At 37.9% G+C, this 18,627-nt stretch overlaps 1 protein-coding gene across 1 annotated transcript in view; it reads right to left on the reverse strand.

The window, feature by feature from the left end:
• The window catches only part of DYNC2H1 (dynein cytoplasmic 2 heavy chain 1), a 406,508-nt gene that overhangs the window by 96,366 nt on the left and 291,515 nt on the right, over nucleotides 1-18,627 (reverse strand). The window contains exon 83 of the mRNA XM_055547490.1: nucleotides 11,093-11,209. Within this exon, the coding sequence (XP_055403465.1) occupies nucleotides 11,093-11,209 (117 nt within the window). The remainder of the gene's footprint in view (nucleotides 1-11,092; nucleotides 11,210-18,627) is intronic.

Genomic DNA, 18,627 nt, shown 5'->3' on the forward strand with positions numbered 1-18,627 from the left:
AATTTAGATTTTATAGACTTTCCATAATTCCTCATATTAAAAACCATCCCTGGAAGTGAATAATACGTGGTACTTAAATCTTTATCAGTCTTACACTAAGACTGGTAAAGATTCAGTTCAGTTCAGTCACTCAGTCATGTCCGAAACTGCAATCCCATGGACAGCAGCATGCCAGGCCTCCCTGTCCATCACCAACTCCCGGAGCTTGTTCTAACTCATGTCCATTGAGTCAGTGATGCCATCCAACCATCCATCCTCTTTTGTCCCCTTCTGTTCCCACCTTCAATCTTTCCTAGCATCAAGACTCTTTTCCAATGAATCAAATCTTTGCATCAGGTAGCTAAAGTATTGGAGTTTCAGCTTCAGCATCAGTCCTTCCAATGAACATTCAGGACTGATCTCCTTTAGGATGGACTGGCTTTATCTCCTTGTAGTTCAAGGGACTCTCAAGAGTCTTCTCCAACATCACAGTTCAAAAGCATCAATTCTTCAGCACTCAGCTTTCTTTATAGTCCAACTCTCACATCCATACATGACTACTGGAAAATCCATAGCTTTGACTAGATGGACCTTTGTCAGCAAAGAAATGTTTCTGCTTTTTAATATGGTTTCTAGGTTGGTCACAGCTTTTCTTCCAAGGAGCAAGCATCTTTTAATTTCATGGCTGCAGTCACCATCTGCAGTGATTTTGGAGCCCAAGAAAATAAAAGTCTGTCGCATTTTCCATTGTTTCCCCATCTTTTGCCATGAAGTGATGGGACCGGATGCCATGATCTTAGTTTTCTGAATGTTGAGTTTTAAGCCAACTTTTTCACTCTCCTCTTTCACTTTCATCAAGAGCCTCTTGGTAAAGATTACTGAATAATAACTTAGTTTATAGATTTTTATCCATTCTATTAAACTGATGAGTCAAATCTGCACTGTTCACAGTTACTTTATAGAAGAAGAACACACAAAAATGGAATCTTAGATCATTCAAACAAGATTCCATTTATTTATGATGCACGAAAATAGAAAACTTAGCGTACTGAACTTTTTAAAAAGCTGATTTAAGAGAGTACCTATCAAAACTACTTAAAATTGAAATAGAGGTCAGGTAAGAAGTATGGTCTAGAGATGTGCAGTAAGTGTAAAATACCAACTGAATTTCAAAGACTTAATACGAAAAGGATGTGAAATATCACATTAATAATTTTATATTGATCACCCACTGAAATTCTAATATTCTGAATATATCAGGTTAAATAAAATATATTATTAATTTTATTTCTTCATACTTATTTGAATATGGCTGCTAGAAAATTTAAAATTACAATTATGGAGTCTATTTGTGTTTCACATTATATTTCTATTGTAGAGTGTTGGTCTAGAAACTATCAAGTAAAATGATATGAGTTCAGCAATAAGAACAGAAGAACATGGCAGAAAACAGCACACAGTAGGGTCTTAAAAAAAGTGTTTGATTAATTAAAGATGAAAAAAATTAACAGTAAAAAGCCCCAAAGTGATATAAATTGTGATAAATGAATGACTGAGAGAAATACAGCAGAAGACATCAAAGAATATTATATTTTATAACATAATTCATTTCCTACAAGCCTTCATAAAGCTTTATTAAAAAATTAATACAACTTTAACTATAAAAATATATTTTATACATTCTGAAAGAGTTAAGCATAGAGATTTATAGCAGTAGAAACATGTTAAAGTGTTACATCCATCTTAAAACAACCTCAAATTAAGTATTATTTATAATTCAAGTAGCTAAAATTGCCATAAGCAAATTATATCACTGTAAGACATTTTTCAATGAAACTACCTAGGGATTGCAGTCATAGTTTTAGTAAATTGATGATAAGAAAAACTTTTTTATGAATAAATATAATTGGTTGAATCATGTACTTTGGAAGGACATCTTTGACATTTTAAAGTTCATCTTATCTTTAAAAAAACTAAGTGTATTCATAGGGTATCATTATCTAATTATGAAGCTGCTGGAGAAGAAATGATTGTGGATTTTTAAAAACTATTAAGCAAGAAATATCTTTTGGGCAAGAAAAAGACTAGTCTAACTTTGGTACAATTTAGGTATTAATCCAGAATTTTTGTGTTTTAACTAGAATAGTTTCTAAAGCGAGATACTAATTTAGACATAAGTAAAACAGATGGCACATAGAAGTACTACTCTCTCTGTTCTTTTAATAATTAAAGCTTTTTGAAAATGATTCCTTCTCAGAAAGAATTTTTGCCACTAAAGGAAATTCAAGCAATGAGTAAAGGTTAGCAAGTTTTTCTATAAAGATTCAGATAGCAAATGTCAGACTTTGTGGGACATAAAATCTCTGTTATAACAAATCAACTCTGGCTGTTACCATGTAAATTTAGCAACAGACAATATATAAACAAACAGGCATGGATGATTTTCAATAAATCTGTATTTACAGAAACTGGCAGCAGTTTAGACTTGGCCCATGTGCTGTAGTTTGTCAACCTCTCAGGTACACTACCACTTATTCAAAGCATTATGGAGATTCACATATTGCTCTAGATAGCATCAGAGTCCCTTCCAGATCTTAGTTCAATGAAATTAGTAAGATGTGAACTGTAGTTTTATGTGTGTATTTACCTATGACTCATCGAACAATAATCAACAATTGGACACAAGTATTTTTCCTCTTGTCATATGATCATGTCTTTGTTGAAGATATGTTTTTTTATTAAAAAAAGATACTAAAAAACTTAACACAGTCATTTTAAAAAGCAAAAAAGGAAGTGAGACACATCAGAAAGAAAGATGGGATAGCTCTGAGTTACAGAAAAGGGGGAAATATCTTCATTTCCATGTGGCAGAAATTCTACTTATGCCCTCCAGTAATCCTTCATTCCACTTCAGATAATAATTTCCTAATATCTCTCTGGGAAGATCCCAACTCTAAGTCCAAATGGTTCTGGTAGAGTTGACTCTGGTATATGACTTGTGTACATACTAGGTCCCTTGAGTCGTGTCCGACACTTTGTGACCCAGTGGACTATAGTTCACCAGACCCTCTGTCCATGGACTTCTCCAGGCAAGAACACTGGAGTGGGTTGCCATTTCCTTCTCCAGGGGATCTTCCCAACCCAGGGATCGAACCTGGGTCTCCCGCATTACAGGCAGCATCTTTACCATCTGAGCCACCAACTTCTAAGTATATGACTTAGAAGTTAACTAAGCAGAGCATTCCATTCCGGACCATAGTCACTGGTTGAGAGATGGGCAGATTACCAGAGATAACAAGACATAGTAAGAATCTTGCCTGCATCTTCTGATAAACAGATAACTCTTTCTTCTCACTACACTTGAACTGAAGAGATCATGAAGTAGAGAACCAATGCAGTCATTTTTTGACAATAAAAAGAGAGGCTGTATAAAAAATGGAGCACACACACACATACATCATGCCAGTTTCAGTGCAGCATCAGCCCTTTTAGAATATACACACCATGTATATTATAATAATTATATATATGTGTATATATGTGTGTGTATATATATATGGGTGTATATATAACGCCTCCCTGGTGGCGCTAGTGCTAAAGAAACCACCTGCAATGCAGGAGATGTAAGAGATACAGGTTCAGTCCCTGGGTTGAGAAGATTCCCTGGAGAAGGGCATGGTAACCAACTCCAGTATTCATGCCTGGACAATCCTGTAGACAGAGGAGCCTAGCAGGTTATGATCCATAGCGTCACAAAGAGTCGGACATGACTGAAGCAACTTAGCACAATACACACACACACATATGTATGTGCATGTGTGTGTGTGTGTGTATGTGTGTGTGTGTGTGTGTGTATATATATCGGAGGAGGCAATGGCACCCCACTCCAGTACTCTTGCCTGGAAAATCCCATGGATGGAGGAGCCTGGTAGGCTGCAATCCATGGGGTCGCTAAAAGTCGGACACGACTGAGTGACTTTGCTTTCACTTTTCACTTTCATGCATTGGAGAAGGAGATGGCAACCCACTCCAGTGTTCTTGCCTGGAGAATCCCAGGGACGGGGGAGCCTGGTGGCTGCCGTCTATGGGGTCGCAGAGAGTCGGACACGACTGAAGTGACTTAGCATAGCATAGCATATATAGTGGGATTTCTCTGGTGGCTCAGTGTAAAGAATCCACCTGCCAATGCAGATAAAAGATGTGGGTTCAATCCCTGGGTTAGGAAGATACTCTGGAGAAGAAAATGGCAATCCACTCCAGGATTCTTGCCTGGGAAATCCCATAGACAGAGGAGCCTGGAGAGCTATAGTCCATGGGACTGCAAAGAGTTGGACATGACTTAGTGACTAAGCAACAACAACTCTCTCTCTCTCTCTAAAGAGAGAGAGAGAAGGAAGGAGAAAGAGAGATGCTGGTGACTAGCAGAGCAAGTAAGGTCAATGCCGAAAGACAGAAAAGGGGAGTACTTTGAGTTGCTATACTGAAGCTGATACTGTAAGCTATTATACCTTTCTAAAAGAAAAATTGAAATGAAACTAGTAAGCACTAATAGAAAGAAGCTTTTGTATTAAATACAAATAATTAATTTTACATGCCTGAGAATTTCATAACTTTTACTTATAATACTGTGATATTAATATATACCAAACACAATACCCCTAAAGAGACAAGTACAGGATTGACAGTCATCACTCAACAGGACCTTTAAATCTGTCTGTATCTTTTGGGTCTCTAATAGAAAGTCATTATTCATTTATAACTTGGGTATGTAAAACAAAATGGCAATTTAAAAAAAAAAACATGGATTAATATAGAAATGGCATATTAATAAAACCACATTTATTTCTAGGGAAGAACTTTAATAGGCTATCTGCTCCATAACTCCCACTCCAGTATTCTTGCCTGGAGAATCCCGTGGACAGAGGAGCCTGGTGGGCTACAGTCCACAGGGTCGCACAGAGTCAGACACGACTGAAGTGACTTAGCATGCATGCATGCATGCATTGGAGAAGGAAATGGCAACCCACTCCAGTATTCTTGCCTGGAGAATCCCAGGGGCAGAGGAGCCTGGTGGGCTGCCGTCTATAGGGTCACAAAGGGTTGGATACAACTGAAGCCACGCAGCAGCAGCAGCTCCATAACTTGGTTACAGGAATGATTCTGCTGTTCTGTCAAACTACTAAGAAAAGAGGTAATTTAGTAGCATAAATTCTTCCTGGTTTGGGAAGATCCCCTGGAGGAGGGCATGGCAATCCACTCCAGTATTCTTTCCTGGAGAACCCCCATGGACTGAGGAGCCTAGTGGGGCTACAGTAGTCTATAGGGTCGCACAGAGCTGGACACGGCTGAGCTAAACACACAGCACACAGCAGAATAACAGAGTAATAACAAAATTTCAATTTAAAAGATCTACACAGATCATGATACTTAAATGGAAAAATGAATAACATCTGAGAATACTACTATGTGCCAGGCACATCAACAGTTTCAGCAATATAAAGAAAGGGAGTAAGAAGAGCAGATTATGAAGAATGTTAAGAAGTGTCACAAATTTGAAAACTTATACCTGTTTAGAGGAAACACAAGAGCACATTTTATAAAATCGACCCACCATGAATAGTTTATCTTTCCTTCCATGTCATCCTAAAAGATGATGTATATATTTTCATGACAGTGGAATGCTTTCTGGCATTTTTGTGTGTTCAACTAACTGTTAGATAAAATGCGACAGCATAAAATGCTTCTGTGTATGTATGCGTGTGCAAGTGTGTTGCTTAAAAGTCTGAGAAGTGACCAACTGTTCTCATATACTGAGCAAACTGGTTCATAATTTTAAGACTAAAAGGAACAGTCAGCATTTCAACAGTCAGTGCAGATATTCACTGAGGAAAAAAAAACTTTGAAGTCCAACACTGCATAATATTACTTAACAGAAAAAGAGTCTACAAAGCATAATCACTTTAGAGACACACGTTAACTTACAATGTTTTCAAAATCAGAAGCAGACTTTCAGCTTCTGTTTTTAGCAGAGTTAAGATACTGCGGAAAACAACTAGATATGTTTAGTAAAATAGTAAAGCAACTTCTTAAATACACTCAATCACAGCTATGATCTGAGAAAAGTGAAAGTGAGAGTGAAGTCGCTCAGTCGTGTCCAACTCTGCGACCCCATGGACTGTAGCCTATCAGGCTCCTCCGTCCATGGGATTTTCCAGGCAAGAGTGCTGGAATGGATTGCCATTTCCTTCTCCAGGGGATCTTTCCGACCTGGGGATTGAACCCAGGTCTCCCGCATTGCAAGCAGACGCTTTACTGTCTGAGCCACCAGGGAAGACCATGATCTGAGAAGAGATAAATAATTATTCAAACAAGTGCGTGTTGGATTTTTAAACTTCACCTTTATTAATTTCATCCTGAATGTTAACACAAAGTATTCTGGATTAGAAAGAGAGTATTTATCATTTCACAGCAAATAATGTGCTGCTCCTACACCTTTGCTCCAGGTATTACCGTTGGGGTGACTAAATGACAGCCACACTCTATGCAAGTAGCCACACACTCGGTGAGCAAGGTGTGCAAAGGATGGGTGAAAAGGTTATTCTCTGCTTATAAAGAGGAAGAAGGACGCTGCTATGTTCCCCTCCAAAGAGGATGTCCTAGGAAATCTAACCAACCCTGTAGTATGTAAATAAAACTCTTTTCAGGAGCCAAATGGTCTACTTTTTACTCAGTCGCTCAGTCATGTCTGACTATGCTATGCAATGGACTGCAGTATCCCAGGCTTCCCTGTTCTTTGCTATCACCAGAGTTTGCTCAAACACGTCCATTGAGTTGATAATGGCATCTCATCCTCTGCTGCCCCTTTCTCCTCTTGCCCTTAATCTTTTTCAGCATCAGGGCTTTTCTAACGAGTCAGTTCTTCACATCAGGTGGCCAAAGTATTGGAGCTTCAGCTTCAGCATCAGTCCTTCCAATGAATATTCAGGACTGATTTCCTTTAGGATGGACTGGGTGGATCTCCTTGCAGTCCAAGGGACTCTCAAGAGTCTTCTCCAACACCACAGTTCAAAAGTATCAATTCTTCAGCGCCTCAGCTTTCTTTATAGTCCAAGTCTCACATCCATACATGACTACTGGAAAAACCACAGCTTTGACTATACAGACCTTTGTTGGCAAAGTGATGTCTTTTGTTTTTTAATATGCTGTCTACGTTGGTCACAGCTTTTCTTCCAAGGAGCAAGCGTCTTTTAATTTCATGGCTCAGTCACCATCTGCCCCAGTTATTTTGGAGCCCAAGAAAATAAAATCTGTCACTGTTTCTGTTTTTTCTGCATCTATTTGTCATGAAGTGATGGCACCAGATGCCATGATCTTAGTTTTCTGAATGTTGAGTTATAAGCCAGCTTTTTTCACTCTCCTCTTTCACCTTCATCAAGATGCTCTTTAGTTACTCTTCACTTTCTGCCATTAGGGTGGTGTCATACGAATATCTGAGATTATCAGTATTTCTCCCAACAATCTTGATTCCATCCTGTGTTTCATCCAGCCTGGATTTTGCATGATGTACTCTACATACAAGTTAAATAAGCAGGGTGACAATATACAGCCTTGACAGACTCCTTTCCCAATGTTGAGTCCATCCATTGTTCCATGTTTGATTCTAAATGTTGCTTCCTTGACCTGCATACAGTTTTCTCAGGAGGCAAGTAAGGTGGTTCAGTATTCCCATCTCTTTAAGAATTTTCCACAGTTGGTTGTGATCCACACAATGATCTAGAGATGTTTCCAAGTCTGGGCTTTATCCTTCTGTCATGGAAATACCTATGAAGATAATGCTCTAGTCTTGCCAGTGCCCTGAGGTTTAGAAGGAATTTACAGCTATCACATATGTTGCTCTCAGAGAGATAATACAAGTTTTATTATCCTTTTTGAATATAGCACTTAGCTAGATAAATAGTTACAAAGTTAATTTTCATAGTATATGAAGAGTCACGTAAGGCTGGGTTTTTTTTTTTATGAGAATACAAGACATCCAGACAGGTTTTTATTTCTCCATACTAAGAATGAGAGAGTAGCAAACAAGCCACTGAAGTTCAAAGACACTGGTGAACCTGAGCTTTGGTATTCATACACATGGCTTGGGGAGACCAGGGAGAATGTCCAATATCTGCTCGAGGTGGAGAGGTAAAAATGATACATCTAAAAAACGTGAAACCCCAAATGATTACATCCTTGATAAAAGACTGAAATAGAAACAACCTGCCTTCCACCCATCACCTGTGCCTCAGGGACTACAGGAAAACTGCCTCCACTGAAATCTGATACTAACTGGAGTGGGGAGTTTATGTGTCAGAATCTCTTGTCAAAAAATAGCCACAATCAAAACTTTAATGTTAGTTTGTATGCACTCCCTTGGAATTTCCAATAAATTTCAAGAAGAAAATTTAATTTATACGGTTCCAAACTAGTGCTATCGCCAAGTATTTGAAAGGAGCATAATCCTTATCTTAACACAAACCAAAGCCTACTCCTACACTCCAAATTGAAAAGGAGCCTGGCGGGCTACTGTCCATGGAGGTCACAGTCAGACATGACTGGGCGACACGACTTTCACTTTCACCACTTCCAAATAGGAGAATGCCTATTCCTCAGTGCCCAATCTTAACTTGCTTAGTTTAAAATATGATTTTTTATGGGAATTATTATGCAAATGATAAGTCCATACTACAGAAATATGAAGAGGGAAATGAGTAACAGCTGAAAAGGCTTCTGGAAGCTGCTGGGACTTGACCTGCCCATCCCTGGTTTAGCACAGCCAGGAGATTCCAGTAGAAGGAAACAGCATTTGGAAAGCCCTCATAGACAGAACCACTGAGGTCTCCCTCACTATGGAAAAGGCTTACAGTTTAGGTTGGATATGGAGCCATGTTGTGAAAAACGATTTTCTTTAGGAAAATTAACGTTATAATCTGAAATATGACTTCGAGGATGGACATATTATAAGGAGAGTAAAATTTGCTGTTTTCTGCAATAATATGTATGAGAAAGAATAAAAGCCTAAATTATGGCAATAGCTTCAGGAAGGAAATGGGAAAGATAAAAAAATAAAACATTATAACAGGATGAAGCACAAGATATTTGCAAGATTAATTTGACTATAAAATATTATATGAATATAATATAATAATAACTATCTTTTAATGAATCTCGGAGAGGGCAATGGCATCCCACTCCAGTACTCTTGCCTGGAAAATCCCATGGACAGAGGAGCCTGGTGGGCTGCAGTCCATGGGATCGCTGAGGGTCGGACACGACTGAGCGACTTCACTTTCACTTTTCACTTTCATGCATTGGAGAAGGAAATGGCAACCCACTCCAGTGTTCTTGCCTGGAGAATCCCAGGGACGGGGGAGCCTGGTGGGCTTCCATCTATGGGGTCGCACAGAGTCGGACATGACTGAAGTGACTTAGCAGCAGCAGCAGCAGCAACTATCTTTTAATGAATCTATATTTATCTTACAAATAAAAGTTAAAATGACATTTTAAAAGTTATGCTTGGTTCTGGACAAAATGGGCAACCTATCTCCCACTTCTGCATTCTGTCTTGGACAAAACAAAAGGATACTGAACCCAGAAGATGGCACAAAAAGAATGGAAACATCTGGGAGACAGAAAGGGTTTGGGTAAGAGGCAAGTAGAGAATACGGTAACCTATAGCTGAGGGCTGGATGCATGGCTGGGATCAAGCTAGGAGAATTTTGGGTTGCAAACTTATCTTTTCATGTTTCCCTGGAAAGAATGCTGCTCACCATCTTAGCATTTCAGGGCTGAAAACAGCAGTATTAAGCGCCCACCGGTGACAGCACAGTACTCGATATTTCACAGCATGCAGCCCGGCTATTGAGGAATACATTGAAACAGCTATAGCTGGGAAGGCTGGCTTTTAGAACTGCAAGTTCTCAGAGTATCAAACAGAATAGATGCAAAACAAAACAAAATCCACACCTGTATTTAATGTGAGATTTAGGGAAATTAGAGACAAAATATTCTAGAAGGCAAAAAACTAATGAGTTACAAAGAAATAAGAATCAGATTAACAGCAAATTTACTCAATAAATTTGTATAAATTTGATTTTAATTTAAAGTATAAGCAAAGGTTGGTTTAAGAAAAAAAAAGAAGGTTAAAGAATAATAACTTCAACATGAATTGATACGAAGAATGGAAATCGGGGCCATGACTTCATGGTCAGGAATCCGTGCAATGTGGTTACTTGCATGCCTCAGGCACAAGTGGAGAGCCTGGGTTTGGAACGCCAAGGGATGCAGTGTATCTTTTCACTCTCTAATTCTTCCTCAAGCAAGTTTATCAATCTGAGGGTCTAAATAAAGTGGCAATTCCAGTTAGCTGAGGTCATTATTTATTCAGACTCCCAACAATCACCAATTGTTGATACTAAGAATAACTTGAAAACTGTAAGATTTGAGGGTTTGAAATTTTATAGGTTCTGAAATAAGCCTAATTTGACTTCCCTTATTGGAGAAGGCTATCAATATATAAACATTTTTATAGTATTACTAAACATATGAGTTGTAAAATTATATTTTTTAATTTCAGAAAGCAAGTCCTTATTCAATTAGAATAGTAACCACTAGGGAAGTCCATTAATACTGTAATGGACTTGCCTAGTGGGCAAGCAACCATCTATAATCTATAACTGTTCTGCAATATAGAAATAAGTCAATTCTAGTCAATGAATTGCTTTTTCTAAGCACTTGGATTCCTTTGAAAATTTTCACATTTAAGAGCAGTCACTGACTTTACAGAAAGAGGGAAGAGAAGACAAAGAGTGAGCAAAATATGCATCAGCCGCAGAGGATGTCACAGTGCATTAGCAGGATAGCGAATCGCACTGGCGACACTCCTCCTCAGGCCGACCCCCTTCCATCACTGTACTTCCCTTCATCTTTTTCCAGGACACTGCATACACTAAGGGCGCATCAATGCCAAAAGTTACCAACACATTTATCAACATGGACAATTTGGAGATAAAACTGGTGGAAAAAGGATACGGAGAAAAAAGAAAAGACAAAGGAAGAATGTTCTACTACTAACCTGATTTAATTTCTTCCAGAGATTGAGGACAGGAGAAAGTTCGTTAGACCAGATTTCTCTATCAAATTTGCAACCAGCTGTTACGGATCTGCCTAAGATCTTCAACTGTGAAATAACCTGAATGAAGAAAATAAAAAGCAATAAATGAACATGACCATTCAGTAGGATACAAAAATAGCCATATTTAGCTTATAAAGACTGTGTGTGTGTGTGTATATATATTTATGTACATATTATAATGATTCTTCATTTGAAAAGCTACTTCTTTAGTTAGATCCATTCTCAATAACCTATTTGCTCACTTCTGAAATAAAATATTCTTCAATTGGAATGATTTAAATCACATAACCTCAAAATGCTGATATCATTTTTTGAAAAGATGAAATGACAGAAAAGATAGTAAATAGTGTGAAAGTGAAGTGAAAGCGTTAGTCACTCAGCTGTGTCCTACTTTTCACGACCCCATAGACTGTAGCCCACCAGACTCCTCTGTCCATGGAATTCTCCAGCAACAATACCGCAGAAGGTAGCCATTCCCTTCTCTAGGGGATCTTTCCAACCCAGGGATGGAACCAGGGTCTCCTGCATTGCAGGTAGATTCTTCACCATCAGAGCCACCAGGGAAGCCCAGTAAATAGTATAGCAAACTATGAAATAGTAAAACAATTTTAATTAACTGTTGGTACTCATTACAATAAATCTAAGCTTTTAGGATTCTATATTGATTTTAAGTTGCCATCTCAATGTTTCTTCTATATATAAGACTCAAATGAAAGAAGTTATAGATCAATTAGTAAAAATCAAGCAAAATAAATTCTTCTTTCCTACTTAGGGCTTTCACTTCTGTGAAAGGTGTCTGATGGCTCAGACAGTGAAGAATCTGCCTGCAATGCAGGAGACTTGGGTTCGATCCCTGGGTGGGGAAGATTCCTTGGAGAAAGAAATGGCTACACACTCTAGTATTCTTGCCTGGAAAATTCCATGGGCCGAGGAGCCTGGTGAGCTATAGTCCCTGGGGTTGCAAAGAGTCAGATGCAACTAAGCAGCTTTCAAGTTATCAGCTTCTCTGTCACCATTCTCTGAAGAAGAAAATGGCAGCCCACTCCAGCATTCCTGCCTGGAGAATCCCATGGACAGACCATGGGGTCACAAAGAGCTGGACTCGACTGAGCGACTAACACACACACATCCTCATTCTCATCAAAACCAATTCACTCACATTTTCTTTTCAACACAGTGTATAATGGCTTCTATTTCAATAATATCAATAAGTCTTCTAAATCATTTACTAAGAATGATCCAGGATATCACTGAGTATTCTATATGTTGTATTATAGATATTAGAGTAGGTGTATAAAATCAGTTAAGTATCTTTTGATGGTTCTTCATAAATATTTCAACTGAATATTAAAACTGTGCTAGCTCATTGCTTATCTGACAGAAACAAAATAAATCCCCAAATCCAAACAATATGTTTTCCTAAGGTAATATTTTATACATCAACATTTGCTGGGTATCAACTATTTTTTTCTGTTTTACTTTTTGAGAAATATAAGCTGTTTTTCCTTTTTAATAGATTCTGGGGGTTCTTATACTATTAAAGTTCACAATAAAATAAGGACCATAAATCGTTCAAAATAAATGCACTAATTAACTGATAAACATACAGATTCCTGCTGTTGAACTCAAGTTCCTTCTAGAGTTTTTTATTGATTCTCTAATCTAGAAAAAACTGTGGTGATTCATCGTTTCATTTTCTTTGTTTTTCTGATGAATTATTTTCATTTGCTCTAGCTGATCCCTACAGCATCTAATTCCTCAGCTCTGCCAGACCACAAAACATCACTAGCTGGCAGTCAGGAGGAGTGCTATTTTGACTCTGGTAACAATTGCTACCACTTATTTGTGTTTAAAATTTGTCAAACATGACAGAAAACAAAATAAGAATGCAAAGAGATGTCTAAAGGAAAAAAGGTTCAAATATTTTTCTACACATGATGTTTTTTAGAGTTGATGTTAAAAACTATTTTAAAATAAAATGTTTACCAGCCCCAAAATGTTTTCTTCCCAGAAAAATAACATATGAGCACTGCTTTTCGTAATAACACAATTATAATATAATCTTTAATGAATAAATAGTAATGAAAAGGGAATTCAAATGCATAATAAAAATACTGTATAATGAGGATGGGGTTATAACTTGTAACAATGGACCATCTTTTGTTTTTATAAAATCTGACACATTTACCTTTTTACAAAGTACAGATGATAAAATATCTTTTCATTACTCATTTGTTAAACCAATTAAAAATACTTTTCTCAATGACAGTCCTTTAAAATGGTGTCAAAGGGAATGAAGTTTCCCATGAAAAGCACATCACTTCTTCCATGTGCTAAGCGTACTGCACAGCTCGCACCATGCCCCTGGCACGCTCCGGGGCAGCGGCAAGGCTGTGGGGCCGGCAGGAGGCGCCGCCACTGCTCTCCATCGGCGCTCACTTCACTAAAAACGGCGAGAGACACCTCGGGAATGCCTAGGCTTCTCCTTAGCAGCTGTGTCTTTATTGCAGCATACTAAATCTTACAATTTTATTTTTCCGTACTTTTCAATGTTGTAAAGCACACAAAAGAATTTCTAATCTAACAACATCTTTCCAGAACCGGAGAGCATGAGTTGTTGTTTGTCTTCTTTTGGCATAAATTGTTTCCCTAGTTTTCATTTCCTAATTTTCTCTTTGATTTCCTCAACTATTGATTTTACACAAATAGATTATTTTTATTTCTTAAGTCACTTCCAGTAAAGTCCTTCTTGGAATGAGAAAGAATATAGATTTTACAAATGAATGCTCATTCTCAAATTACAGGTGAGAAAATGGATTTGTCAAACAAATTAAGCCAATTACATGTTTGTCTCGGGGTATATGGCAGCAGATTAAGTACCTGAAGAAAATTTTATAACAGCGCGATTTAAAATTATGCATAAATAAAAATATTAGTAACAAAAAAAAACGTTTAAAATTTATCACTGAAATGCGAGGGAAATCGAGTTTGGAAAGCGTTAAATGGTAGAGCCAAAGAGGCAGAGCGAACCTAGAGACCTGGTGGGCTCTCAGGCCAGCATTTACCCTGGGGTATCTGCCTAAGGGGCCTACAGCTTGATTGGTTTGTCTGTTTACTTTTTATTGTGAACTATTTTCAGATTTATATAAAAGTGGCAAAAATAGTACAGAAAATTCCAAATGTACACTTAACCCCTAACGATAGTAACATCTTACATAATCACAGTATAATTAACAAAACCAGGAAATTAACACTGTACAATACTATTAACTAGCCTACTACAAACCATGTTCGAATTTTACCAGTTTTCCCACAGATTTCCTATTATTCTTTCAGGAAAATAACACATTGCATTTAGCTGTTATTTATCATAGTCTCACCCAAAACTGTGACAATCATTCTTTTTCCTTCTGACCTTGACACTTTTGAAAAACACTGGTCAATTACTTTGTAAAATGTCCCTCATTGAGTTCATAAGGTTCAGATTTTCAAAGAGAGAAAACAGAACTCCAGAACTTTCAACAAAAGTACTCAATAGGCTAGTTAGAAAACAAACTGCCTTACAGAGGGAAAGAGCAGGGACACTTGCTGTTTGTTATCTTGGCTTTTGGGTGATAATGTGATCTGTCTAAATATAGTGATCAAAATTCAAACTACACTCCACACACTGCAATCATGAAAATTCTACAAATCAAAACTGATAGAACTACAGTGAATGAGATTCATAGAGGAAAATTAAAGCAGAAACCACTTATGTTCAAACAGAAGCAATGCTGCAAACCAAGCCAAACATAACAACTTATAAAGTTGAGAATGTAGATGGAAGAAAAGAGTAAGACCAAAATTAATAACATAGAAAACAGATATAAAAGAGATCAGATTTTTTAAAGTAACTAAAGACAATAAAATTATGAGACTTCTAACTAGATTGAATGATATATAGCTACATGATAAAATAAGAAAAGGCAAAAATGTATTTAAAATTCGAATTTTATAAGGAATATAATTAGACATGCTGTGTAGGGCAATCCAAGATGGGACAGCTCATGGTGGAGAGTTCTGACAAAAGCTGGTCCACTGGAGAAGGGAATGGTAAACCACGGCAGTATTCTTGCCTTGAGAACCCCATGAACCGCATGAAAAGGAAAAAAGATATGATACAAAGATGAACTCCCCAGGTGAGTAGGTACCCAATACGCTACTGGGGAATACTGGAGAAGTAACTACAAAAAGAATGAAGAGACAGAGCCAAAGTGATAACAATGCCCAGTTGTGGATGTGACTGGTGTGGAAATAAAGTCTGATGCTATAAAGAGCAATATTGCATAAGAACCTGGAATGTTAGATCCATGAATCAAGGTAAGTTGGAAGTGGTCAAACAGGAGATGGCAAGAGTGAACATCAAAATTTTAGGAATCAGTGAACTAAAATGGACTGGAATGGTTGAATTTAATTCAGATGACCATTATATCTACTACTGTGGGCAAAAATCCCTTAGAAGTAATGGAGCAGCCCTCATAGTCAACAAAAGAGTTCAAAACAGTACCTGGGTGCAATGTCAAAAATGACAGAATGATCTCTGTTCGTTTCCAAGGCAAACCATTTAAAATCACAGTAATCCAAGTCTATGCCCCAACCACTAATGAAGTTGAACAAAAAAGCTGAACGATTCTATGAAGACCTACAAGACCTTCTAGAACTAACACCAAAAAAAGATGTCCTTTCATTATAGGGGACTGGAATGCAAAAGAAGGAAGTCAAGAGATACCTGAAGTAACAAACAAGTTTGGCCTTGGAGTACAGAATGCAGCGGGGCAAAGAGTAACAGAGTTTTCCAAGAGAACGCACTGGTCACAGCAAACACCCTCTTGCAACAACACAAGAGAAGACTATACACATGGATATCACCAGAGAGTCAATACCGAAATAAGACTGATTATATTCTTTGCAGCCAAAGATGGAGAAGCTCTATACAGTTAGCAAAAACAAGACAGAAAGCTGACTGTGGTTCAGATCATGAACTCCTTATTGCCAAATTCAGATGTAAATTGAAGAAAGCAGGGAAAATCATGAGACCATTCAGGTTGACCAAAATCAAATCCTTTATGATTATACAGTGGAAGTGACAAACAGATTCAAGATATGAGATCTGCTAGGAGCGCCTGAAGAACTATGGGCTGAGAGGTTCATGACATTGTACAGGAGACAGTGATCAAGACCATCCCCAAGAAAAAGAAATGCAAAAAGGCAGGCAAAATGGTTGTCTGAGGAGGCCTTACAAACAGCTGAGAAAAGAAGAGAAGCAAAAGGCAAAGGAGAAAAGGAAAGATATACCCATTTGAAAGCAGAGTTCCAAAGAATAGCAGGGAGAGATAAGAAAGCCTTCTTCAGTGATCAATGCAAGGAAATAGAGGAAAACAATACAATGGGAAAGACTATAGAAATCTCTTCAAGATAATTAGAGGTACCAAGGGAACATTTCATGCAAGGATGGGCACAATAAAGGACAGAAATGGTATGGATCTAGCAGAAGCGGAAGATATTTAAGAAAAGGTGGCAAGAATACACAGAAGAACTATACAAAAAAGATCTTCACGACAACAATGCTGTGATCACTTACGTAGAGCCAGACATCCTGGAATGTGAAGTCAAGTGGCCTTAGGAAGCATCATTACAAACAAAGCTAGTGGAGGTGACTGAATTCCAGTTGAGCTATTTCAAATCCTAAAAGATGATGCTGTGAAAGTGCTGCACTCAATATGCCAGCAAATTTGGAAACCTCAGCAGTGGCCACAGGACTGAAAAAGGTCGGTTTTCATTCCAATGCCAAAGAAAGGCAATGACAAAGAATGCTCAAACTACTGCCCAATTGCACTCATCTTACACGCTAGCCAAGTAATGCTGAAAATTCTTCCAGCCAGGCTTCAACAGTACGTGAACAGTGGACTTCCATATGTTCAAGCCAGATTTCATAAAGGCAGAGGAACCAGAGATCAAATTGCCAACATCCGTTGGATGACAGAAAATGAAAGGGAGTTCCAGAAAAATATCTACTTCTGCTTTATTGACTTAGGCAAAGCCTTTGACTGTATGGATCACAACAAACTGTGGAAATTCATAATGATATGGGATACCAGATCACCTTACCTGCCTCCTGAGAAATCAGTATGCAGGTCAAGAAGCAACAGTTAGAACTGGACATGGAACAACAGACTGGTTCCAAATTGGGAAAGGAGAACGTCAAGGTTGTATATTATCACCCAGCTTATTTAACTTATATGCAGAGTACATCATGCGAAATGCTGGGCTGGATGAAACATAAGCTAGGATCAAGATTGCCAGGAGTAATAACAATAACCTCAGATACTCAGATGACATCACCCTTAAGGCAGAAAGCAAAGAATAATTAAGAGTCTCTTGATGAAAGTGAAAGAGGAGAGTGAAAGAGTTGGCTTAAAACTCAACATTCAAAAAACTAAGATCATGGCATCCGGTCCCATTACTTCATGGCAAATAGATAGGGAAACAATGGAAACAGTGAGAGACTTTATTTTGGGGGGCTCAAAATCACTGCAGATAATGAAATTAAAAGATTCTTGCTCCTTGGAAGAAAAGCTATGACCAACCTAGACAACATATTAAAAGGTAGAGACGTTACTTTGCCAAAAAAGGTCAGTCTAGTCAAGGTTATGGTTTTTCCAGTAGTCATTTATGGATGTGAGAGTTGGACTATAAAGAAAGCTGAGCACCGAAGAATTGATGCGTTTGAACTGTTGGAGAAGACTCTTGAGAGTCCCTTGGACTGCAAAGAGATCCAACCAGTCCATCCTAAAGGAGATCAGTCCTGAATATTCACTGGAAGGACTGATGCAGAAGCTAAAACTCCAATACTTTGGTCACCTGATGGGAAGATGGGAGTCACTCGAAAAGATCCTGATGCTGGGAAAGACTGAAGTCGGGAGGAGAAGGGGATGACAGAGGATGAGATGGATGGATGGCATCACTGACTCGATGGATATGAGTTTGAGCAAGCTCTGGGATTTGGTGATGAACAGGGAAGCCTGGCATACCGCAGTCCATAGGGTGGCAAAGTGTCGAACATGAATGAGCGACTGAACGGAACTAATCTACACAAAAATATCTAGTAATCCCAAAACACACTACAAGCCATTAAACGTATATATATTGGAAAGAAAAATAGCTAAATCATCTTTTCTTCCAACAACAATTTACAGAAAAAGAATTTATAATACATTTCATATAATGTGTAACATTTTATATGCATACATTATATTTCTCCATTTGTATTGAAATAAATATAAATTCATTAGATAATATTTTTTTAATTTCAGCTCAAGTATTATTAATATTTCCTTTTTCAATAGCTATTTGGGTGCCTGTAAAAGTTTACTTAGTCCATATTCTCTCTTTCACTCACTCCCTGACATTGTCATCTTCCCTCTGGGTGCCTGGCT

Source organism: Bubalus kerabau, chromosome 15, assembly GCF_029407905.1.
Source record: "Bubalus kerabau isolate K-KA32 ecotype Philippines breed swamp buffalo chromosome 15, PCC_UOA_SB_1v2, whole genome shotgun sequence".
NCBI classification, from domain to species: Eukaryota; Metazoa; Chordata; class Mammalia; order Artiodactyla; family Bovidae; genus Bubalus; species Bubalus kerabau.